At 41.7% G+C, this 26,795-nt stretch overlaps 1 protein-coding gene and 1 pseudogene across 5 annotated transcripts in view; one reads left to right on the plus strand and one right to left on the minus strand.

The window, feature by feature from the left end:
- ASTN2 (astrotactin 2) overlaps positions 1-26,795 on the minus strand; it is an 882,297-nt gene that overhangs the window by 145,365 nt on the left and 710,137 nt on the right. For all 5 annotated transcript variants that reach the window (XM_047068564.1, XM_047068556.1, XM_047068551.1 and 2 more), the window contains 2 exons: positions 9,129-9,262; positions 7,480-7,628 (listed from right to left, as the gene is read on the minus strand). In XM_047068564.1, coding sequence (XP_046924520.1) covers positions 7,480-7,628; positions 9,129-9,262 — 283 coding nt within the window. The remainder of the gene's footprint in view (positions 1-7,479; positions 7,629-9,128; positions 9,263-26,795) is intronic.
- On the plus strand, positions 11,864-12,412 carry LOC124503498 (ferritin light chain-like; annotated as a pseudogene).

Genomic DNA, 26,795 nt, shown 5'->3' on the forward strand with positions numbered 1-26,795 from the left:
TGAGACCCTTCCCCTTCTTGTCTTCATTCTTCTGACCCTTATAATGAGGGAGCTGGACTCATGCTTAAGGTCCTTCTACTCTGAACTTCTGGGGTTCACAGAAGCTGACATATATGAAAATAGACAAAGTAGTGATGATTCTGAAGGTCTACATTCCCTATAAGGTCACAGCCCTCCAGCTGCCATCAGGTGGCTTGATACTTCATCATGCCCAGACAAACAGACACCTTCTATGCCCTAATTTCCATCTGCCTCAGCACGGCACAGCCTACTAGAGGTAATATGGACTGGTGGAAAGATGACTGGAATTGGCAGGGAAAGCAGGGAAAGAAACCAGAGTCCCTCCCATTTTATCTCCAGCTCGACTACTAGCTCATCCTACGTGCCACTTCCAGTCAAGTCCCTACCCTTTCCTCACCTATTCCTCCATAAGTCAATCAAGGAATTTGACTTTATTAAATCTGCTTGTGCCTCAGCCCCCACTTCATATTCCTACCCTCCTGCCCAAAAGGCTGAAACCCGTGCCAATTTCTCTGGTGAGGCCACGTGAGAGAACCAGACGTCTGTTTTTAATATCGATGACAGGTTAGTGTGTGGGGAATTTAGCCACTCCCCAAAACAAGCCCCGTTTCTGCTCAAAACAACTGGAACAGGAGGCTACTTATGTTTGGCTTTCCCAATAGAGTCCCAGAACCGACAGAGCAATGGCTTCTCTGAAAGAAACAAAGAGAGTGCCAAACCCAGGGGTGAGGGGCAGGGGAAGGAGACAGGGAAGGAGAGTGAGCATTTCAACAACTAGTTCAAAAAGATATGGAACAGATGGCAGTAATAAAGTGTGGTGTGTTTGTGTGTGTAAAAGAGAGACAGAGAGAGGGCAAGAGAGAAAGAGTCTGTACGCATGTATATCAGTGCACACACATTCGTGAGCTTGCAAGTAAATAATTCCAGCACTGGACTAGGCTGTTGGTGAAAATCCAGAGATCAAAGGAGAAAACCTGCATTTCCTTATTCTAGCCTCACCTGGCCAAGTGTGTGAGTAATCCTAACTCTCCATCCAAAACAAGTCTTACACCTTACTTTGTTGTTTTCTTCTGAACATTTAATTTTCCTTTCATTGTTTTTAATTCATGGAAATGAGAAGCAACTAAAATTTACTAGTACCTACTCTGTCCCAAGAACTTTACTACCTTCGATCTTGAAGGTAGCATGTTCAGTGATTGTTATTTTTCCCATTCCATGGATAAGGAAACTGAGACCCAGAAAAGATTATGACTGGCCCTAGATTTCTCAGTGCAAAGTGGTGGAAACTGAAAGCAGAAGCCAAGTTTTCCAACGTCCATACTCCTTCATTAGGCTTCTATCCTCTAAGATAAAACTCAATCAGATGAGCTGGAATATTTAAATTTGAGCCAGGTGAAGTTTCGAGATGGTTGAGACATGGTAAAGATGACATAGAGGCAAAAAAAAAAAAAAAAAAAAAAAAGTTTTTGCTTCAGATAGCCCCCAATCATCCATAGCATCAGTTGACCATGATACATTTTAGAAGGCTTATTATATACTCAGCTAGTCTCTAGGGCTACATAAGACTAAATATCTATATCTATACACATATACATACATATATTGATATCTACCCATGAACAACTCAATTCATTAACATTGAAAATCTATGTGGGTCAGGCACTATGGGAGGATTCCAAATTATACAGAAATAAGTCATTATCTTCTTCTTTGTAGACAGCTACCCACTAAAAAATTCAAGAGCTGAACAATGGAGATAATGAAAGTCAAGTCACACAAGAAAGGATTAGAAGAACTTATAAAGATGGAAGTAGCTATGTCATTACCTTCAAACTTCTGAGTGACAGCAGGAAGAAGAAGGGGTGATATCTGTGTGGGGTGACCTCAGACCATTAACTAAAAACAAGTAAGCTTCATGTATATAAAAGAAAGAAAGAAAGAAAGAAAGAAAGAAAGAAAGAAAGAAAGAAAGAAAGAAAGAAAATAAATTCTTGGATCAGAGCATTGGTTCCTAGACAATCAGAAGGAAGAATCTTGGATTTTCATTTCTGGACCAGATGGACAAACAGCCACTAGATTAATTTCCCCAGCTGCCTGAAACATAAAGAAATTAAAAAAGGAAAAGAAAGAGTATAAAACAAATGTTCAAACTGGAACTCAGCAACAAAGGCCAGAGATCTTGAAAGATTGAAATTGAAAACAAATTATGTGAGCCCTTAAAATTTTCCAGATTACTGCCTTTAGAGAGTTTCCAGATCACTGTGCAGTGAAAGGGAAGCCTGCAAGATTCCCTGCACTGAGAAGACCCAGTTCTCAGTCTGAAGAGATCAAAAATGACTACAGGGATAAAAGAATGGAGAGAGGAGAGCTACACAAAGAGAAAATTGAAGAGATCTGTGGAGGGTCCCATTTCAACACTCACCACAGTACTGACTAATGAATGTAGGTGAGGAAACTACTACCTCAAGAGGATTAGATGGAACGCTGCCAAGTGTTCATATAGGGGCCAAAAATAGTGGCTGTTCCTACCAGCCATACTGGAAAATCTCATAATTCATAGGCCATTGTGTGGAGCACATAGAAGAATCTTGCCTCAGTAGTAAGGAATAATTAGCCCTAGACTAAACACTGCTCCAGTTCCAGCTAGCAAATCTTAAAAGTGAGACTCAAAAGAATAGAACTATTTCCAAGTAACTTAACTGTGTCCCAGAACAGAGTTAAAAAATATAGGAATACAAAAATATCCAGCACCAACAAGGCAAAAATAAAAATGTCTGGCATCCAGTCAAAAATTACCTGGCATGTAAAGAAGCAGGAAAATGCAACCCATAATGAGGAAAGAAACCAATCCATTTAAACTGACTCAGACATTAGAATTAGCATATAAAGACATTAAAACAATTATAACTCTATTCCATATGTCAAAAATGTTAAAGTGTGTGATATATTAACAAGACCCAAACTGAACTTTTAAAGATGAAAATTATAATGTCTGAGATGAAAAATTTACCAGATGGGGTCAAAAATAGGTTAGACTTTGCAGAAGGTATTGAAGATCCATCCAAAATTAAACAAAGAATTAAAAAAAATAAAAATAGAATCACTTCACATGGCCAAAAACACATAAAATTAGAGTCACTGAAGGAGAATAAAGATGGTCAGGAAGAAAAAACATATAAAAAAAAAAATAATGGCCCCCAAATCTCCAAACATGATAGAACTATAAACCCACATATTCAAGAAGCTCAATGAACCTCAAGCACAATAAAATAATAAAATTGCTCAAAACTTGGACTAAAGAGAAGATCTTAGAAGCATCCACAGGACAAAAATGGTATGTATATACAGGGGGTCAAAGGTAGGAATAAAAGCAGATTTCTCAATGCAAACAATGTAAGCAAGACAGAGAAGCAACAGTTTTAAATTACTAAAAGAAAACCATGTCAATCTAGAATTCTATATCCAGCAATAACAACTTACAAAAGCAGAAGCAGAAAGAATCTATCACTAACAGATCTGAAAGGTAAGAAATAGAAAAAGACATCCTTTAGGAAGGACAATGAAATTAGATTAAAATATGTATGTGAAGGAATGATGAGCAGCAAAAATGGTAACTACATACATGGGTAAATATATAAAATTATTTTTTTCTTAAAAAAATAAAATTACTTTTCTTATTATTTAAATGTCTTTAAATATAATTATTCTTTAGGGAAAAATAATGACATGTTATAGAATATAGCATGCATATATATATGCAAAATGTATGTCAATACAATAAAGGCTAGGAGAGGAGAAATAAAAGTATACTATTATAAGGTTCCTATACTATATATATAGTGGTATAATAGCTTTGAAGGTATATCATGATATGCTGACTATGCATATATAAACACTAAAGTAACCACTAAAATAAAAAAAAGATATATAGTTAATAAGTCAACAAAGGAGATAAAAAGGAATCATAAAAACATCCAATCCAAAAAAAGAAAAAAAGAGAAGAAAGATGGGACAACAGAAAATAAGTAGCAAGATCACAAAACTAAACCTGACCAAAAAAAGAAAATCACATTAAATATGAATGGTCCAAATACCCCAATTTAACGTTTATTTATTTTTGGGACAGAGAGAGACAGAGCATGAACGGGGGAGGGGCAGAGAGAGAGGGAGACACAGAATCGGAAACGGGCTCCATCCAGGCTCTGAGCTGTCAGCCCAGAGCCCGACGCGGGGCTCGAACTCACGGACCGCGAGGTCGTGACCTGGCTGAAGTCGGACGCTTAACCGACTGCGCCACCCAGGCGCCCCACCAAATACCCCAATTTAAAGGTAACAGTGTCAAATTGGATTTAAAAAATATATACAAAAAACCTAAATATATGTTGCCTACAAGAAATATATCTTATTTTATTTTTGATAACTAAATGGAATTTATTTTTTTACATTTGATCAAAGATTTTATTTATTTTTTTTTTAATTTTTTTAAACGTTTTATTTATTTTTGAGACAGAGAGAGACAGAGCATGAATGGGGGAGGGGCAGAGAGAGAGGGAGACACAGAATCGGAAGCAGGCTCCAGGCTCTGAGCCATCAGCCCAGAGCCTGACGTGGGGCTCAAACTCACGGACCACGAGATTGTGACCTGAGCTGAAGTCGGACGCTCAACCGACTGAGCCACCCAGGCGCCCCTGGCCTTTTATTTATTTTTTAATATAATTTATTGTCAAATTGGTTTCCATACAACATCCAGTGTTCATCCCAACAAGTGCCCTCCTCCCTGCCCATCACCCATTTTCCCCTACCCCCCACCCCCCCAATCTACCCTTAGTTTGTTCTCAGTCCTTAAGAGTTTTAAAGTGGATGCTGAAAATAATGACAGAACAGATTCTGGTCCATAAAGCCAGTCTCAATAAATTTAAAATGATTAAAGTCATAAAAATTATGTTCTTTGATATACAGTGACATCAATAACAAAAAGATGTCTGTAAAATCCCCAATATTTGGAACATAAGTAACATTAAATAAGTAGCCATAAAGAATCCGTAAGTCAAAGAAGAAAACAAAAGGGAAATTAGAATATATTTTGAACTGAATGAAAATGAAAACTCAATTTATCAAAAATTGGTAAGCCACTAAAGCAGTAGTTAGGGGGAATGCTTATAAGAAAAATCTCAAAACAATAACCTCAGCTACTACCTTAAAAATCCAGGAAAAAGAGGAGTGAACTAAATCCAGTTAGCCAAAGAAAAGAAATAATAAAGATCCCAACAGAACACAATGAAACGGGTAACAATAGTGAAAACAGATGAAACCAAAGTTGACTGGCTTGAGAAAGTAAATAAATTACATAACCTTTGAGCCAGATTGATCAGAAAGAGAGAGAGAGAGAAAGGCAAACTGCTAAAATCAAGAATGAGAGAGAGATCGCTATAATTTCTAAATTTCCATGGGTATTAAAAGACTAATTATAGAATGTTATGAACAATTTTTTGCCAGTAAATTTTATAACCTACATGAAATGGCCAAATTCCTTGAAACACACAAGCTATAATCTGAATAGCCTTGTATCTATCAGACAATTAAATTGGTAGTTAAACCTTCCTACAGGGAAAGCTCCAAGCCTAGGTTTTTTCACTGGTGAATTCTATCAAATAATTAAGGAAGAAATACTGCTAATTCTACCCAAACTGTTAGAAAATGGGAAAGGAAGGAAATATTTTGCGAGGGCAAATTTACATTGCGAGGCCAGAATTAATCCTGATAATAAAAACAGACAAAAGCATTACAAGAAAACTACAGATCAGAATCTCTCAGGAACATAGATGCAAAAAATTCGCAACAAAATTTTAACACATCAAATCCAACAATATGTAGAAAGAAAAAAAAAGATAATGCATCATGACCATGTGGGATTTACTTACTCTCGAAATGTAAGGTGTTTTTTTTTATCTTCTGGAAATCCATCAATGTAATTTATCATATTTTTAAATGTAATCTATAATATTCACAAAGAAACAAACTATATGATCATTTCAATAGGCAGAAAATTCAACATCCATTTCTAATTCAAACAAAAAAATCTCTCAGCAAACGAGTATTCAGTTTTCCATCATGAAGTCTGATGTTACATAAAGAATAAGCACGGTGCTGGAGTGAGATTTGGTTATAAAGCCTGACTCTACTAGGTACTGGTTGTAGGACTTTGGCAAAATCTCACACCTCTCTGGGTGGGATCCATTTACTTGATCTGTAAGCAAGGCTGCTAATCATTTGGAGAGTGAAGTTAGAAAAATGACGGCACTTGTTCCTCTGACCCCCGCCCTCCCCAAATCAATTTCAACAGGTAGCCATGCAGAAAAATACGTCCGCAAGAACTAAAGTTTCTAGGTAAGGGATTATAGCACTTGGGTGAGGCACAAAAACAGGAAAAGCAATAGTAAGCAGGTTAAGAAAGATAAGATTCACTATCATAACCTCCCCCAAGATGGGACAGACCAATTCAGAGAGAGAAATCCTCCCTGTGGAAGGAGAGAGAAGTGTGTGCGTGGCTTCACCAAGAACCCTCTACCCACTATTGAGGCCCCAGAAGCTTTCACGGCACCAGGCTCTCACGAACTCAAGCTTCCAACCCATCCTGGTGCCTGCCAGTTCCTACAGCTCCAGGGGTCCCTGTGGGCCAGGCTTCACTTGGTTCCAGTGATGACTGGGCATAACCCAAGCATACAATACACGCTCACAGAAAATTGGTTAGTTTGCCATGTATCTAAACCATATTCTCAATGATGCTTCATTGTTAATTAAATTGACAGTGCCTTCAGATACAGTCAGCCTATGCCTGACTACCACAGACCCAGACTCCTGGCCTGCCTTGAAGCCAAACCCGCCCCCACACAGCCACTCTCCAGGATGGCACAGCTTCCTGGCTCTATCAGACATTCAGAATTCAAGGAGAGCAACTCAGAGTCACAACCAAATGTAGCACTCTGAAGAGTCCCTTTTCTCATCTCCTCCCGAATGCGTGAATCATTTCCAAATCCCTCTTCCCCACCACTGAAGACAGCTATCTCACTAGAGATGGTATGTCTCACTAGAAAAGACAATTCCTTGAGTTTATCTCCGTCCCAGAAATTATATACTTACAGACTCTGTTATTCAAACATGTGACCTGTAGGCCTTTCCAAGCAGAAAAGGTTAAATCCTTTTCTAAATTAACACTTAGATATATGACTTTAACGATCCATCTCAGAGAATCAGAAATTCTTTCCAACTACAATTTAGTATCTTTCCCCACTGAAAAATCATATAAAAAGGCATACAGGTGTGGGCACCAGGTGACAATCACAAAACAATGAAATCTCAAATGCCTTCCCACATCAGATGACAGTAAGTCTCCAAATCCATTTCTCTCCTCTGTCGCGCCACCCCAACAAAATGCGAAGTCATGGGCTTCCTACTTACCTGTATAGAGGTCTGTATCTGTGTATTCATCCACCTTCTTGTGCTGCAGAATATAGTCAGAGACCTTGGTCCCAATAGCTGGTTGAACATCCACCCACTCCAAGGAGACCACTGTGCTGGAGGGCTCTACTGTTGGGGACAGACGAAGCCTAGAAAGGGTGACAGGGAAGGTTGGTCATTTCCCAGTCAGCATTGGCTGGGCTCCAAAAACGTGTGCACATCTCAAGATTAAAAGCACAGGATTCACCCTAGGCTCAAATCCTGTTTCAACCCACCAACAAGCCTTTGTATGGACTCTGGCAATTCATTATACCTCTTTCAGTCTCCATTTCCTTATCCATAAAACAGGGTTATGAATAGCTACCTTTCAGGATCAGTGTGGGATCCAGTAAATTAACCCAAGCATATGATATATGCTCAAAGAAAATTGATTTTTCCATGCATCTAAACCATATTATCAATGATGCTTCGTTGTTAATTAAATTCACAGTGCCTTCAGATACAGTAGCCTCAACCTTCCTGCCATTCTCTCCAATCCCCCAACAGATCATTCAGATCTATAACATCTTTAAATCAACACTCCCTCAGAGAGGGCAGGAGTCCCAGAGAATCCTTTTATAAGTTACAACACAGCACAACGATTGAAGGTCAGAACTGGAAAAGTCCTTAGAGGCTGGGAAATTCAATCACCTCATTTCACAGGTAGGGAAGCAAGGAAAAGAAAAACTATTTGTGAAAAGTTACACAGCATGTTGGGCACAGAACTATGACGGTAATTTCCTTGTGCCCAGCCCAGATTCCTTCTCTATTTCCATTACACTACCTCTTCAAGAACTATCTTATGGTGTAATCTCCCCAACACACACAAAGGGATGTTTTGGGCCTCTGGTTCCCCCATATTGGCTCTTGCTCCTCTCTCCTATGCTCCTCACAGCACTGTCTTAATCACACTGCATCAGTTGAGATGATCTTCTCTTACTTCCCTGAATGCTCAATTTCCCACATTGGGGCTTTCACATGTGTTCCTCCTTTTGCTTGAACCACGATGGTGCCCTTTGTTGCCTGGAAAACTACTCTGATTCAGGTCTTTTCAGAGAGGCTTCCCTCCCTCCCCTCCAACTAATGCACCAACCACATTATTCTCTCCTAGCACCTCTTCGTCTTTCTTTCATATATTTATTAGCTTTTTGAGCTGTATCATATTTTCCTGTTTTTGCTTTGATATCTATCCCCTCACTAAAGGGTCAGCTCCCTAAGTGCACAGACTGTCTTATTCACTGATGAATTCCCCAGTGCCTGACACACAGCAGGTGTTCAGAAATTATTTGTTGAATGAATGAATTAAATGACATTTCTTAGACAACATTCTACACCCTCCTTACCTCAGTAGCCCCAGTGACCAACACAGGAACTGATTAAGCAGCTGTCAGTGCCCAGTAAACGTCTCCTAAACAGATGAGCACGGAAGTAATGATAAATGGAGGGGATCATTTAAAAAATCTGGTTTCTATTCTCCCCAAACACTCTGCTTTCTCAAAGGAGGAGGCAGGTCACAGAGACTTCAGGGATCTGGTGATGCACTCGGGGACAGGACTGTGAGTCCATGAAAGGGGTGGCCAGAGGAAGAGGGACCAAGCACACATACGTACACTGGCTGTGGGAGGGGGCTGCAGTTGGGGAGCCCACTGGCATCAAAGGCGCTGAGGTCACATCTGCACCAGTCATCGATCACATCCCCTTTTCCAGAGCACCAGTAGGAGCTCATCAGTGCGCTCTTGAAGGCCTGGAATAAAGGGCAGAAGAGATGATGATGATCATGGTGGAGAGATTGAGAGTGAAGATCCCAGGGACCAGAGTTGACCCAAGCTTCAGAGCAACCCACCTAGGCACAGGACACCGTGTCTTTCCCAAAGACCTAACACTCTGCCACCAGGTTCTCCCATTCTGAGCCATTCTCTCCCCCAGGCAGCCAGAATGGTCACTGAGGCAGGACAGTGGTAACAGCAACTGCTGAGAACCTCCTCTGGGGCCCAGCACTCTACCTGAATTAAATTATGTAGTCTTCTCCACCCCATGCAATTGATATCACAATTATTATTATCGTCATTTCCCACTCTACCCATTGGAGTACTGAGGTCCACAGAAATAACTTGTCTGAGGTTCACAGCCAGTAACGTGATGGAGCTGGGAATCTCATGAAAACAGTCTGGGCCCAGGCCCTGCCCCTCCCCACCCCTTTTTAATTGAAGTATAATTAACAGTGTTATATTAGTTTCACGTGTACCACGTAAGGATTCCACAATTCTACACACTACTCAGTGCTTAGCACAGTAAGTAAAGTCACCAGACTTCTTGCAGATGTTTGGTCCATCTCACCTCCCCGTGTGGAAACCTTCAGAGGCTCCCCCCAAGGCCCTCAGGATAAAGCCTAAGCTCCTTACTCTAGCTCCTGATGGCTTCCACGGGCTCATCGTTCACACTCCTGAGATGTTCCCTTACATGCTAATGTCCACCCTCATGCCACCTCTAACATTCTCACCACAGTAAATTCCTATGAAAAGCGTGCTCTAAGTTAGGAGACAACAAATTCCTTCTGTAAAGGGCCAGATAGCAAATAGTTTTGGCTTTGTGGCCAGGTAGTCTCTGCCACAATTAACTTAGCTTTGCCTTTGTAGCCCACAAGCGACAGAGATACTTTAAATGAACGGGCATGATTGTGTTCTGATAAAACGTTATTGACAAAGACAGGAACAGGCCAAATTTGGTCTAGGTCCACAGTTTGCTGACCCTTCCTCTCAATGATGATAAATGTTCTATAGAATTGCAATGTGCCTCGTTGTCTTTTTATTTAAAAAGATTTCTTTTCTGGTGCAATTTTGATTGGGATTGCATTGAATGTGTAGATAGCTTTGGGTAGTATTGACATTTTGACAATATTTATTTTTCCAATCCATGAGCAGGGAATGTCTTTCCATTTCTTTAAATCTTCTTCAATTACCTTCATAAGCTGATGGGGGGTGGGAGGGAGGGGAGGGTGGGTGATGGGTATTGAGGAGGGCACCTTTTGGGATGAGCACTGGGTGTTGTATGGAAACCAATTTGTCAATAAATTTCATATATATATATATAAAAAAAATAAAATAAAATAAAAAAATAAAAATAAAAAGATTTCTTTTCTCCCTGCTAGAATATTCCCTACTCCCCTTCCTTGTACTCCAAGGAAGGAAATATCCCTTTATTCTGGGACTAATTCTTAAGTCTTGAATCATTCCCCTCTTCTGGACGCCATAACACGCTAGACCACACTTATTGTCACCTTCCCTTGCCTGTCTCATCCAACAGATTCTGATCACACCAAGGGTACAGGCCATGCCTTATTCACACAAGTATTCTCACAGGGCCCAGCACCGATATCTAGTCAATATTTACTGAATAAATAAATGGACACCGAAAAACATCATCAAGCTCATGTTCAGGTTCAGGTGTGCTTCACGCTGTAGTCACTCCATTTACACTGTTTCAAGGCACTGAGGATTCATCTCTTTTTTAAACTTAGAGAGCATTGATCTCTTTTCTCTTTGCCAGGTAACGGACCCTACGTCCTTTCTTTTTCTTTTATGTTTGTTACTTTCTGTGTACTTTTTAAATTTTTAAATTTTTTATTTACTTTTTTGAGAGAGAGTGTGAGAGGGGGAGGGGCAGAGAGTGAATGAGACACAGAATCGGAAACAGGCTCCAGGCCCCGAGCTGCCAGCACAGAGCCTCTTTGTACTTTTTATCAACGTTTATTTATTTTTGGGACAGAGAGAGACAGAGCATGAACGGGGGAGGGGCAGAGAGAGAGGGAGACACAGAATCGGAAACAGGCTCCAGGCTCCGAGCCATCAGCCCAGAGCCCGACGCGGGGCTCGAACTCATGGACCGCAAGATCGTGACCTGGCTGAAGTCAGACGCTTAACCGACTGCGCCACCCAGGCGCCCCTCTTTGTACTTTTTAAATGAAAGTGTCACACTGCCTATAACCAAGGACACCTGATTACCCAGGTGTCACTTTTTCCATCCTACGTTGTGAAAAGACTCAGGTGTAACATGTTTGTGTAAAGTAGGTCTGGGGTCTGCCTCCTTAGCTACCCAACACACAGATACAAAAGGAGGTAAGTAGCAAGGATGCTATTGTCACACCGTGCGTGGCTGTCCTGCAGATCTGCCTCTTGTTTCAATAGTATTCGGCCAGAACAGACCCAGGGACACCCCTTCTTCCAGCCTCTGACCACCCTCCAACCTCTTCCAGTTACAACCTTCAGAACCATCTTCTCAGCCATCCTCTGTCTCCAGGACCAGGCAACACTGCATTCTGAGCTTAGCTCCTTATTGCCAAACAAACATGAGCTCTCAGATTCTTCAGAGTTATTCTGTCAAAGTGGAGGCTGCCATTGACCACCGTTAGCCCTAACCACTAGGGTTAGGGTCAATATGCATCTGTGGGCCTCCTACACCTACCTCTCTCTGGGCTTCTATTTCCACCTTGACAGTGTAGCTCGGGAGGGTATGCGCCACTTCTTCTGCAAGTCGGCTGAGCAGAAATGCAAAGGCACTGAGTGCTTCTTGAAGATGCAAAACTAGCTTCTTGAAGGGCAAAACGTGCCCTCCTCCAAAGCATTCAAAAGCCTTTCCAAGATGAGTGGAGAAAAACTCTAGACACAATGGAGGTTCTGAAGAAGAACCTGAACCAGGCCCTCTTGAAGCTGCCTGCCCTGTGTTCTGCCCAAGCAGGCCCCCATCTCTGTGACTTCCTGGAGAACCACTTCCTAGATGAGGAGGTGAAACTCATCAAGAAGATGGTGACCACCTGACTCACCTTATCAGGCTCGCTGCTCCCCTAGCTGGGCTGGGCAACTATTTCTTTGAAAGGTTGACCCTGAAGCACAACTAGAAGCAACTGGAGCCCAGCAGCCTTTGAGGACCCTCCCCTGACATCCCCCTGGTGTCGGAGATTCTGCCTGAGCCTCTCCCTGCAACCATTAGGCAGCCTTTTAACCACCCCAGATCCCTTTCCCAAGCCAAAGGCCAAAAGGAAACAATAAAGCTTTTTAGAGGAAAAAACAAACAAAACAAGAATGCTATTGTATTAGCCTCTACCACATTTCTCTAAGTGACTCTGATGAGGAGGCCCCAATACTCCTGCTGTGTGTTTTCACCCATATTCTCCATTAGGGAATAAACAAATGACTAATTTATTCTGAATTTAGAGTAATGATCTAAAGAAACAAAGAAGACCAGGGCACCTGGGATGCTCAGCAGGTTAAGCGTCCAATGTCGGCTCTGGTCATGGTCTCATGGTTTGTGGGTTCGAGCCCCATATCGGGCTCTGTGCTGACAGCTCAGAGCCTGGAGCCTGCTTCGGATTCTGTGTCTCCCTCTCTCTCTCTGCCCCTTCCCTGCTCACACTCTGTCTCTCTCTCTCTCTCTCTCTCAAAAATAAATAAACATTAAAAAAAATTTAAGTAAAGAAACAAAAAAGAATTATAGTGAAAGCTAATGTTCATGAAGCATGTAATACAGCATACACTTTAAGGGCATTAGGGTTGCCCTTAAAGGGTTGCCAGAGTCAGTAAACAAAAATACAGGATGCCCAGTTAAATTCAAATTTCAAGTGAACAACAATTTTTTTTAGTATATTTCTCTCAACATTTGCATATGCACCTAGCACTCTTCCTACTACAAATCAGAACCTATGTTAGAAACAAATGTCTGCTGCTCTACCAGCACAGGGTGGGGGTGGGGGTCTCTTGAGGACAGAAAGCAATGGGATCACATGAGGTCATGCTGACTGATGGACTTTCTTCCTCCATTTGCAGGTTCCCCTTTACTACAATTAACGTGCAAAATGGCTCTGGGCATAAGATTCTGTAACATCTCCAGCCAGTACTAAGGGCTTACTTACTACCATGATGGTGAAATCTGGGGCCATGGATGAAAGTGACCCAGATGGTAAGAGACTGCTTTGACTCTAGCAATGAGAGGAGAGAGAACATCCTGTTTTGTTTGTGTATGTGTTTTTGTTTTTGTGTGAGTGTGTGTTTTGTAATCAAGAGTCGCTTGAGCTTGTGGAAAACAAAACAGGAAATCTCTCTGGACTTTGTGAGTTTCACCATCCAAGCTGCTCTTGGGAAGAAATCCTGCCTGCGAGTCTCCTCATCTACTGGCTCTTTCCCAAACCATGAGGAACAGAATGGGGACTGGTGCAATGGCCAGGCAAACCCTGGAGAGAGCACAAACATACCCTGATAAAAGGCCTACATCAAAGAGGGAGCCCTGGCTAGGCAGCAGAAACCAGCAAGGCATCAGGGCAGCATCACTCTTTCCTTGTCTCCAGCCCTTGCAACATCCCATCCCGAATCCAATTAGATCCCAGGGGAGGAGAATCATAGAACGTTCCAGCTTCAAGGGATTCTGTAAATCATCTAATCTAATCCATTTGACAGATCAGATACAGTGGCTCAGAAAGGCTAGCTGGCTGGCCCACGGTGAGAGAGCAACTCTGTGATGAAATGATTCTATTCCTCCATTTAATCGTAAAATTACCCTTTGAGATAGAGGTCCTATCCCCATTCACAAAGGAGCATGGAAGAGAATCCTGGCATCCTGGACTTCCCCAGGTCACACAGCAACAATAAATGCCAAGATTTCATCCAAAACATCCTTTTCAGCTGCTCTGTTTGAATCACGTGCTTATGTTCTGTTTGCATGCCTGTGCATGGGTGTGTGTGTGTGTGTGTGTGTGTGTGTGTGTGTGTGTGTTTGTGTGTTCTCAGAGGAAAATGAAACCTTACACTGGAGGCATTGTTGACTTCTGGCTTTTGAGTCAGTGCAGGGACTGAAGAAACAAATCCTGTACTTAAACAAGGGTAAGGACTACATTTGCATGATCATTCGTTTTCATAACAAAGAAATGCTTCCAACTTCTGGCTAATTAGCTAGCAAACCAAAAGGGGCAGGAGGAGTAAACAGCCACAAAAATGTTAAGCAATCAAAATAAACTAAGATTTATTTCTGACTCGATGGTTACTTTCCTATTTGAACTTGCCTCGTTCAAATTATTGAGTTATTCCTCTCTTTAAGCCTTAATTTCTCCATCTGTAAAATGAGGATGCAAAAGATATATTTTTGAAGGTTTACTTAAGTTCAGTAAACATTCACTGAACTTCCTACTCCATACCATCTGCTGTCTGGATGCTAAGAAATGAGGTGAACACGATGCAGTAGCTAACTTCAAAGGACTCATAGTGTAATGAAGACACAAACAATTGCAATGAATACGGTTCAAATGCTATGAAGTAGTACACAGAGAAGGCTGTAGGAATACCAAGGAAGGGACTCCTCCAGCCTTAGAATGTTGACAATGTCTTAGGAATCCTAACTTTAGTACTCTGTATTTGATTAAGATACTTGGGACCATCCATATAGAATGTCACTGAGCCCGTGAATTAAATTCCATACTCTATACTTACAATGCCTGTATTTTTTACACTAAAAGTCAGACTCAGAGGCTGACACCAAGTTTGTTGTTTCTGATTTTGAGATGATTCTGAGATGATTTTTCTGACCAAAAAGATGCCCTGAAGTCCTCACTCAAAGCTTAATGGATTTTGTTATCCCCACGGTGCTATTAAGATTGGTCTTGTGGCTGTCCAATCATTTTCTCTAGGCAACTGTCATAGCCTCTGGACTGGCCTTCGAGCCCCAAGGTCACCTTTTCAGCACCTCCTCTCCCAGCTTTCTAAAACATTCCTGCTTAGTACACTCTCTTGCCCAGATTCCTTCAAAATCCCACCTCCTTCTGGTTAAAGTCTCTCTCTGCTTCTTAACCTGACATTCAAAATCCTTTGTTGTTCAGCCCGTGGCTCCTCTCCCTTCTCCTCCCCACTGCACCCACTTTATGATCTGGCACATGCCAAGCCTTCTCTTATGCTGTGCCTTTGTTCTGTATTGCCCTTTCCCCACTTTTTTCTCCTTGCTGAATTCCAGGAAAACTTTGGTCCACCAGGACCCTGCCATACTTGAGGAATTTTGTCCCTATACCTCCTCTCAATTTTTTCCCATTTCCCATTTCCTTGCAGTTTGCTTACTTATGTGTCCTTCTTACTTATTATACTGTGAACTCCTCCAGCCCAAGATAATATATTTGATTAATCACTGTGCCCCTGGCTCCAAGCAAAAGAGCAACACATAGTAGGGTCCCCAAAATGGGTGTTAAATTCCACAGATACGTACTAGGATGCTCTGTCAGGTATTAAGCTTATATACTTGCTGTTACTTTTCTTTTCTAGCAAAAGAGATGACAGAAATGCAATTGGTCACCATAAAAAGACTGACTCTCCATGAAGCCATTGAAAGTGCACTGGGGTGGGGGATGGAAGGAGAGAGAATCTCTTCTGGAGACATCTGGAATCACTGCTTGGAGGAGAGTAGGTTGATAGCTTTTTGCCAGAGGAGTTCTTGGGTCTAAAATAAGAAGCTCCTAGGTCCCTAGAGAAAGAGGGAGGAGGAGCAATGGGAATGGTTGACATCCTAGCTTTGTAGGGAGACTAATTCCTGAGCCCCTGTGGACCACACGTTTGATTGGTCAGGAGGGACTAGGATTGATGAACACAGAAAGAATTGAAGAGGACATCATAGGAGCGCTTGTACGGAGGCAGAAATCATGGTTTCCAGCTCAGCCTGGACCTCTGGGATAGAACCTACCCGGGCCATTTGCCATCCAGTCATCAGCACACCCACTAGCAGTGGCTGCAGGAGGTGCCAATCACTCATTTTCCCAGCAGACAGAGGAGTTGGAGACCAGGGACCAGAGCCCCCATTCTTTGGGAATAGAATAAAACACTGTTGGTGTGCCCTGATCTTGAGGAGATTGGCTGGTCATCTTGTTATCAATCAATGACTGCAGAATTAAGCAGCCTGTGTGAGAATACATTTGGAGACAGAAGTGAATAATGTCTGGGGACTGAAATTTTCTTATTCTGCAACAGAGCAGGAAGGCAGGGATAGTGACTTTAAAACATGCCCCTAGATATCGCTGATGTTTCCTTCAACATGACATGCAATCTAGGTTCTCCCCCCTTGGGTCTGGACTCTGTAACTGCAGCCAAAAGAATCAATACTGCTTCAATTTCTGGCCCCAAGTCTTGAGAAACTGGCAGCTTCCACATTATGTCTCTTGGGATATTCACTCTTGGAGCCCAACCACCATGCTGTGAGGAAGCCCAGACCACATGGAGAGGCCACATGGAGGTATTCCAGCCAATGGACCTAACTGAGGCCACAGCAAACAGCCGGGGTCATCTGCTGGATATGTGAGCGTGGACGTCTTTGAGATACCTCTAGCCACAGCCACCAGCTGACTGCACCCACATGAGAGAGCCAAGTAAGAACTACTGAGGTCAGCCCAGTCAACCCCCAGAACCATTAGAAAGACTAATAAAATGATCACCATTGGTTTAAGTCAACAATTTCTGGGATTACATGGCAATAAACAACGGGGGCAGCAGGTAATTTACCTCTGACAATGGTGAAAGATTGCTTAGAGGAGGTAGCAACTAGGGGACAGCCAAGCAAAGGGAAGTACAAACCTTAGACTAGAGGGCTCTGACATGCATATGCACATACTCAATGCCACAGATCCCTGGTATGTCAAATCTAGAAGACTCCTGAAAGGTGATGCTGATCTTCACAATTCTGCAGACCAAGAGGCCCAAAGAGGGGAAGAGACTTGTCCAAGTTTACACCACAAGAATCTGGCAGAAAACAAACCAAGTTTCTCATCTCAGTAACAGTCACTACATGAGGCTGCCTACCTTTGGACCTGGTTCAAGCCACTCATCGGCTATGCTGCTAGACAGGAAACATAGTAACAACACTCGCTGAGAGTGTACTAAGCACTTTGATACACATGATCTCACTTAATCTTGTTGCCTTAGAAGGCAGATTCTGTTGTTACTGTCCCCATTTTACAGGTGAAGAAACTGAGGTTCAGAGGGTGCAATAGTCTATTCAAAGTTACCAATTAAAAAGTGGTAGAACAAGAACTTGAACTCAGGTCATTTGATCCTGTAATCCATTCTGTCAGCCATGACCATCATGAGCAATATTGTCACCGACTAGAGTAGCCAAGCACTTTTACACTTTCCATGTGTTACTCCTCACAAAAACTCTAAGTACTTTAGATATATCGGCTCATTTAATTTTCCAAACAATCTGTGAGGTAGGTAGAATTATCATGTTCCATTTTACATTTGTACCCAGGGTCATGGGGCTGGTCGGTGACACAGTCGTGATTTGAACCCAGGAAATCTGGCTCTAGAGCTTGCACTCTGAAATATAAAGCCTCCAAATACACACTCTGATGGAGACAATCCATGTTTTTAAATATGATTTTCACCGCTGATTCCCTCCACCTTTAGTAGATATTGAGGTCTTCACTGTATCCATATGAATAGACTAATGAAAATGCCATCTGTAATTTCCATTTCTGTAAGTCAAATGTCAGTAATGTCACACAGTTCAATGTAATAGCAGCCACAGGAGTGAATAAAATTCCACAGGAAGAGGAGATAGAGCATGAAAAAAGCCAAGCGACAGGAGAATCCCAGGGACTCTAACCTTTTCCGACTAACTTGCTATGTGGCCTCAGTAAGTCATTTACCCTCTCTGGGCCTTATTGTCACTCGTAATTTCTTCAACTTATGTACACACTGCACAGTATTGCTGGTTCTGATAATGTGTCCTGATTTGTGTCCGGGATTTTACTTTTCCTCATAACTGCTCACGGTTTTCCCATCCCCTTTAAAACTTCCTATCTTAGATGTACTGTCTGAGATCCTTTAAAAGTTCCTTCCAGCAGACAGAACTATGGAGACAGTAAAAGGATCAGTGATTGGCAGGGGCTGGGGGGAGGGGACGAATGGACAGAAGGAGCACACAGGATTTTTGGGCATTTCAACTGTTCCGTAGGATACTATCATGGTGGATGCATGTCATTATACATCTGTCAGAACTCGGAATGCACACCAAGAGCAAACCCTCACGTAAACCATGGACTTTGGGTAACAAAGATGTGTCAGTACAGGTTCATCAGTTGTAACAAATGCACCATAGTGCTGAGGGATTATGATGTGGTATGGGGGAGACTCTGTGTTGTGGGGGGGCAGGGAGTATATAGGAACTCTTTGTACTTTATGCCCAGTTTTGCTGGGAACCTAACACTGATCAAAGGAAAATAAAGTCTATACTTCACCCCCCCGATAGCTAACATGCTTTCTGCGGAAGAGGTCACACGGGCGATGAGCATGCCATGGATGGTTTCTGAATACAGGGAGGGGTATCATGAAGGGAAGAGACACCTGTTAAGCACATCCTTACTCTGTCCTGGTGCTAAGGCATCTATCTGTCAGCTCTCCTATGTCTCTCAACACCTGGTGCATGCTACAGCTCTCACCGTCTGCAGTAATCCTTCTAGACGAGCAAGTGTAGGACCAGAGAAGAGAAGACAGCAGCCCAGCGTTCCCCAGATAGAACACAATTGAGCAGAGAGTCTCCAACTCCAAACCCAAGCTTTGCCCCCTGACTTCCCTTGTCCCGCTCCTCATTTTCAGCTTCTGAGTCAGACCCCTCTATTCACAAGGCCACACAGTGGAGGAATACTAACCGGCAAGGACCCATTTCCTATATGAGAAATTGTGCCGCTCAATCTATGGCTCTATAAATCACAGAAATGACACGTAATTTCCCCTGTCAGGATAAACTTCGCTTTTCAAGCCATTCTCCCCTGAATGATGAGAGCCCAACAGAACAGCTTGTTAATCTGGGTGACAGGGGGAAGACATTTAAAGCCAGCCAAGCCCCCCTTCTTGCCACACTTACTTCTGCTAATGAAAAAATATTAGAGAAATAAATATACAACCCACTGAGATGCTCCAGCATGGGGCACTGTCAGCTGTCTGTTTCTCAAGATGTACAGAGACAAGATGGTAAGGTTAGATGATCCTCAGGCAAGGAGCTATTTTTCTTGTCAGTGCACCCCATACTTCAGTTCCCATCCATCTCAGGTAGAGGACGGAGTGCTAGGTTTCAATGCATTAAAAATAACAGTGAGCGGATTTGAGCACAACTATATGCCAGACACAGTGCTCATTGTTTTCCAGGAAGAGAAGCATTTTATTTGCCCAGGAATGCCATGATTTGGGTATTTCTATCACTCTCATTACACAGAGGATGAGACCAAAGCCCCAGGGACTCTGGGTTCCTTTCCTATGTTACATAGACAATGTTTGGCAGAGCAAAATTAAATCTCAAGCTCCTCCCATTCCTAAATACATCACCACTTCCAGCTAATTTAATCCTGAAATAAGCCAGTATACTGGGTTGTACTAAATGTTTGAAAAAGTTGAAACTTAAAGTTTGGCTCAGCATGAACAAACGACTTGAACAATGTGACAAATCTAGGATAATTCAGAGTTAGGATTCAAACACCAAGCTGATTCCCGAGACCGAATACTTCTTCTCTGCTCCAGTCATTTTTCCTAAATACTGAAAACAGGTGAGGTTTGAGGGGCATGGCATATTCTCAGGGTGAGCCAGGGTGACGGGTTAACCTTGTTTTGTTCAGTCCTAAGTCCTCACTGGCAAGAACAACGCTCCAAAGTGTGTTTCCAGGAACATGAGTTCAATGGGATGCTGATTTTAAGTTAAAAAAAAAAAATTGAGAGTGGTTGGAGAGGTTGTCTCTGTGGTCAAGTACACTTGGAAAAGACTGGATTTAAAAAGATAAGATTGCTCTACATGGAACTTTTCAGAGCCATTTATATGCTAGTGGTCAGTGGGAAACCCTAAGAAGGTAATGCATAAAATGCAGCATTTCCCAAACGTCACTGTCTACAGAACGTTTCCCCCCCACCAACATGGCATCTTGGTATCTGGTACTTGCCAGAGTCTTCTCCATATTGTGCTAACCTCGATTCTAGGCTGGATACAAAGCTCTCTGCCAAGAGCTTCTCAGGAAAGACAGCTCATCCCAGCTCTGTCAGCAACTGTGCAACTTTGGCCAAGTCAGCCTCCCTCTCTGGGACTCAGTTGTCTCGTCTATAAAATAAGGGTGTTGAATATTCTTATTTCAGAGGCCCTAACCTTCCGGCAACACCATGAGCACTAGAAGGACCTGTAACTCACACTGATACTGCTCAGACTCCTGTTGAATCTTCCCCAGGCATCCAGTTCAGATGCTTGCAGACTAAGCCGTAGGCCACTCTGATGACCTGAGCCCTCCATGATTGGCCTCCCTGGCCACAGAGCCTGCCATATCCCACTAGGTGGCTCGGAGTCATCTGGATGCCTCTGTGCTGATGTCGGGCCCTCCGAATCTCTGCTCCTTCCAGCATCACCTCTTGCCACCACTCTTTTCAGACTCTATTCTCCAGCCATGCTTTCTCACCTCTAGCCATTCACATGCTATTTCCTCTCAAGGAACTCTTCCCCCATCCCATAATTTCCCCCACCGAGTGATCTATCAATTCTGTTTGGGAATGAGCTCTTCCAGGGAACATTCTCCAACCCCCTAAAGCTGGAATAGACCTCTTCCTTTGTAATACATCTTCTCCCACCTTCCCCTGTCATAAAACTTATTCTACTGTGTTATATTTTCTTGTCTGTTTCATTGCTCATCTGTCTCTCCTAATAGACTGTGTACAAACTGAGGTCGGAACTCTCCTGTCTGCTTTATTATTTAACCCCTAGCACCTGACATAGAGTAGAGGGGCTCAGTAGTTGATTAATCAATTGGTTTATCATAAATGAGCTAATGCTAAGAGCCCTAATCTTGTATCTCTTATCCCTTCACCCCCGGTTGGCCTTAGCTTAGAAGATTTCTCTTCTGCCTAGGGCCTTAGGATAATTCTCTGTTTCTTAACCTTTTCCATGCTCCTACCACATGCTAACTTTTTTTCTAAGACCAGCACAGGAGATCTAAGAGCCAAAGCTCTCGATTTTTAAAAACTTTCCATATCCTCCAGTAAAATATGGAAGGGATTTTGTTGTTGTGGTGGTTTGTTTGTTTGTTTGTTGTTTGTTTTATCTTTTCACACAAAGAATCCCAAATATCAGAAAGGACCAGGACAAAATTACTTTGAAGTCTCTTTCCTAAATATTTATGCAAATTGCAAATTCTACTCTACAATAGACTTGAGTTGGTTTTCATATTAAAACAATGACATTTTTTTCCCCTCAAAATGTTTCTCATAGGGTGATATTTGGGCCTCTTCCCTCATTAATGACTGGAAGCACTTATTAGAACTTCAGATTCCCAGGTCAAACTCAGCAGCACTGAACCAGAATCCCGAGCGAGGTGCTGCAGAATCTGATTTAATATACTCGCAGGTGATTCTTGTATACTATTTGTTCAAGAATCTCGTCTCTCTTTATCCTGTGGCTTTGGAGATATCTTTGCATATCATAGTGTATCCCTCCTGGATTAAGGTACTCTGGTTTGAGAATAAAAACCTACCTACAGGATTTTATTTTAATAGTTACCTTTCAGGTATCAGATACAAAGAACAGTTTGGCAGTCATGTTTGAACTAAATAACCTTGTTGCTTTAGCCAAGGGTGGTGGGAGCAAAATTCATTATTTGGCCTAAATTGGACTGATTAGATATTTTTGCTAGGAATTTAGATTCAAAGGGTCATTGGTCTGTGAGTGCTTGAACTGGCATGAGATACAAAGCTAGACTTGGCTCTGGGGTCTTGGCATGCTGAGCTACTTTCACAGAGACCAGAAAATATAAGAAAGGGAGTTAGAGAGAGAGAGAGACAGACAGACACAGAGAGAAGCAGAGACGGAAGGCTTTGGAGTTACTTCTGAGAGTGGTTTCCTAGATGCTGGGGCTCTGCTGTGTTCTCTGTCCATGAGAAGTCACTATATCATTATAATAATTTCTCCAATTTTTTTCCCTCAGATGTTTTAGTGGGTTTCTACTTCTTACCAACAGAAGGGCAAGTATAAATATTCTATTCTTGGCCTGGCACACAAGGCCCTTCCTACAGAGATGGCAATCTTTCTAGCCTCATGCCCCACCACCGAGTATACCCCAGTGTACATACCAGTGACACTAAACCACCTGTCACAAACCAGACAAGCAACAAACTCTTCTCGGCTTAGAATGCTTTTCTTCCACTCTACCTTTGGTCACATCACCCTCATTCTCTAAGACTTATCAACAACTGCAATCTTCTCCAGAAACCCCTTTCTGGTTTCCCAGCTCCCACTGCACCTTGGACAACGTATCTGCTAGTGAGCTACAATATTTTACTGAATTATTCATCGGTATGCCTGTCTTCTCCACTGAAATCTTCCTTGGCTTATTTTACCCAAAGCTTCTTGTACAAGGCCTGGCCCACAGCAGGTACTCCATACATGTTTGTCACATGAATAAGTGACGCATGAATGAGTGGCAAACTCTGAGGAACAGAAGACTAGAAGCTCTTTGGATATCTAACCTATGTGATCTTAGTAGACCTTCTCCAACACCAGGGCGATAGATTGTGCTTACATTGTTCCAAACTATCTCCAGACCATTTGTCCTGCCTGTCACCGAGCTGATAGCAGTTGTGAAAGTGATGAATAGCAGACCAATTATGAGCACCAGGAAACATCAGTTATAACTCCAGGGAGAAGATGCAGCCATATCAGTAGCCTCATCCATCTAATCATGAGTCATCTTCCCAAGGCATCTTGCCCTGTGACCTTGAACTGCCAAGGGCTTCTTAGTCTCGCACAAATCCAAGTTCTTCAGAGAACAGATCCTCCTCTCAGCCTGTCTCCTACAAGGCGTTGCTCCTGGCCCGCTCAGTCCTAGAAGGGAAAACCTGGATGGAACTCATACTTTTCCTAAGGGAAGCTTTTAGCCAAGGCTCCCAGCCCCACCCAATAGACAAGACCTGTCTTCTAAGGCCTGCTGTCCTTTGACAGATAGTAACTCCTCTCCCCTGTGGTGAGAACATCTGGAGATGAGAGGCGGATGGGAAGGTTTCAAGTGGAAGATTTGTCCAAGATTGTGGAGTTTATGTCGCTAAATGCTAGCTTAAGTTAATGGTGAGTTTCTGAGTAAAGGACCGCAGAATTTCCTTTCTGTGGCCACTGGTGACCTCATTTTTCCAGTACGCCCATTTTCCCTTAGGAGGCATCTGAGGGAGGCAGTCTCTCCAGCTGATGAGGCTTCCATGGTTGGGCCTGTGGGTGGGGGCAGGGAAAGAAAGGTCAGAGGACAGGAGGGGACAGTCTAGTCTAGACTCAAACTAAGCTTATCTTTGCCTTTGAAAGGGAGGCTTAGAAATTTAGCTGGAGAGGTTATGAAAACGGAAATTTCTACCACATGCATTATAGTCACATTTCCATCAAAGCACGTTGGGACTCTGAAGTCTAGATCCCTTAAACCAACAAAGTTTATTATACATGCTGGAGGGAAAGCAAGACATGGAAGTCAAGAGTATCGTCTTTGGAACCAAACCCCTGGGTTCAAAGTTTAGTGTTATCACTAAGCAAATTGACAGAAGTGACTTCAACTCTCTATGTTTCATTTCCACATGTGTGAAATGGGGATACGTTAATGCCTACAACAGTAAGGAATGTTTAAGGATCATTTGTAAAGTATCTAGCATAATGTCAGACCCATGCATGTGTCTATGCATATACATACATTTAACAACTAAGTGAATATTGACAATGCCCTGGACTTGGATGTTCTCCACATGGAAGAAACATAATTATTATGAATTATTATTTTTATGAATTATTATTATTTATTATGAACATAGTAAAGTTGTTTACAATTATTTACAGACAAAAATTATTCTAGGCACATCTATGCTCAGAGTAATTTTTATTCTTTTTAATGTTTTTTCAGTGGGGAAAAGTAAATCACTAGAACGAGCTTCCAAAAAGATAATAAGATTACCTTTGCCTTTGGGGAGGTATGACTTTCCTGGTTTCTGTGAACTGACCACCCTTCGGGTTTTTTAATCAATGGATGCCTGAGGCTAAGACAATTACGATTTAGTGTGCACCTACTCTATGCTGAATGTTTAATCAGCAGCAAGAACAGAAGCAGAAGAGACAAGGAAGAAAAAAAAAAAAAGAGAGTGAAGTTGAAGATGAAGAGGAAAGAAGCTGCAACTAACACTGATCAAATTTTTAATCATACTAAGAATTTCTAAGGGCTTTATATAAATAATCCTACCTAAGCCAACAATAATTCAATGAGCTACATCATCCCCATGTTATCTTCCTAGAGATTCTGAGTAATAGAAGTTGTATCTCCATCGTATGTGGCAAAATAAGAATTTAAGCCTAGGTCTATCTGATACTTGAACCTTCTTTTCTTTACATCTATCATCATATATAATATCCAGAACAATCCTAGAAAGCAAGTCTTAAGATAAGACAATGGAGCTCAAGTAGCATAAGTTATCTGTACAATGCTATCCAACAGGTAAGCATAAACTCTGAAATTCAAATCTAGATCTGGGTGACTACAAAATTCAGACCTTCTCAATGACATTTCACTAAAATGCCTAACACCTCAAAATCTCATTGATAAGTCTGTTTACTTTGAATATAAGAAACACCCTCCTTGATATAAAATATGCATAAATATTTAAGTATATATATGCGCACACACACATATATCTACCTATAGGTATATATCTATATTTATACTTTCTCCAGGTTCCTTCAAAATAAATATCTGAAAATTTGACAAACAAATAGGAAAGAAGCAATATGAGGGATGGAAGAGCCTCACTAATGTGTACTTCTCAATCCCAAAGCAGCCACTTACACTACCATTTGCTGGTATTCCCTCTATTTTTTAAGAGAAAGTAATAACTTCTGGTAAAGATTCAGCTTGGGCAAGCCAAAGTTGAAGGAGTCAAGCCCAAACTCTTTTAAGAGTGGATCCATGCTTCTAAAAAGGATTGAGAACAGGGCTTTGGATTGAGTTAACAAAAGGTATTTGTTGAATCACTTCATACCTATTAGAATGGCTATTATCAAAAAGATAAGATATTTTGATATAAGATGTGAAAAAGATAAGGTAACACCAACAAGTGTTGGTGAGGATGTGGAAAAAAAGGAACCCTTGTGCATTGTTAGTGGGAATGTAAATTGGTGAAGTGACTATGGAAAACAGTATAGCAGTTCCTCAAAAAACTAAAAAAAAAAAAAAAAGAATTACCACGTGACCCTGCAATCCCTCTGGGCATTTACCCAAAGAAAATGAAAACACTAACTCAAAAAGATACATGCACCCCAATGTTCATTGCAACATTATTCATAATAGCAAGATATGGAAACAACCTAAGTGTCCACTGATGGATGAATGGATAAAGAAAATGTAGTGTGTGTGTGTGTGTGTGTGTGTGTGTACACACACAAATATTATTTAGCCATAAAAAATAAAATCTTGCCAGATGAACATGGATGTACCTTGAACACATTATGCATTATGCTAAGTGAAATAAGTCAAACAGAGAAAGACAAATACTGTATGATCTCACATGTGGAATCTAAAAAAAAAAAATTCATAGATAAAGAGAATAGATTAGTGGTTGCTCAGAGGTGGGGCATAGGGGTGGGGAAAATGGGTTAGAGAGGTTAAAAAGTTTATAATTTCAAACTTGCAAATTAAAAAATAAATAGGTTATGGGGATGTCATGTACAGGTTTGTGACTATAGTTAATAATACTGAATTGTACATCTGAAAGATGCTAAGAGAATAGATCTTAAACGTTCCCATCACATGAAAAAACTTGTAACTATGTGATGATGGATGCTAACTATTAACTAAACTCATGCGGTGATCATTTTGCAATGTGCAAAAATACTGTGCACCTGAAACAATATAATATTATACATCAATTACACCTCAATAGAGGGAAATGAGGAGGAGGAGGAGGAGGAGGCGGAGGAGGCCTTTGTTGAGTTTTGAGACAAGAACTTCAATTAGGTGGTGGAATTGCTTCCAAGAAGCTGAGAAGTGACAGAGTTGAGAAATGAAGCAGAAGTTTCACCATCAAGGAAAAGTGAAGAAAAAGATAGTGACAGGAGAGACTGTAGAATCCAAGAACAGCTATTTGATGATACAATAGGTTTGCTTGTGTCAAAGTGTAGAGGAAGGAGCCAATGATGAGGCAGTTTCTGTAGCTTACATATTTGAGACTACAGGCAATAGAACCAGATAAATGTGTTTAAATCCTGGTTCTATAACTCCG

Source organism: Lynx rufus, unplaced genomic scaffold, assembly GCF_022079265.1.
Source record: "Lynx rufus isolate CCGP_SWC_20201006 ecotype Redwood Valley unplaced genomic scaffold, mLynRuf1.p SCAF_10, whole genome shotgun sequence".
Lineage (NCBI taxonomy): Eukaryota > Metazoa > Chordata > Mammalia > Carnivora > Felidae > Lynx > Lynx rufus.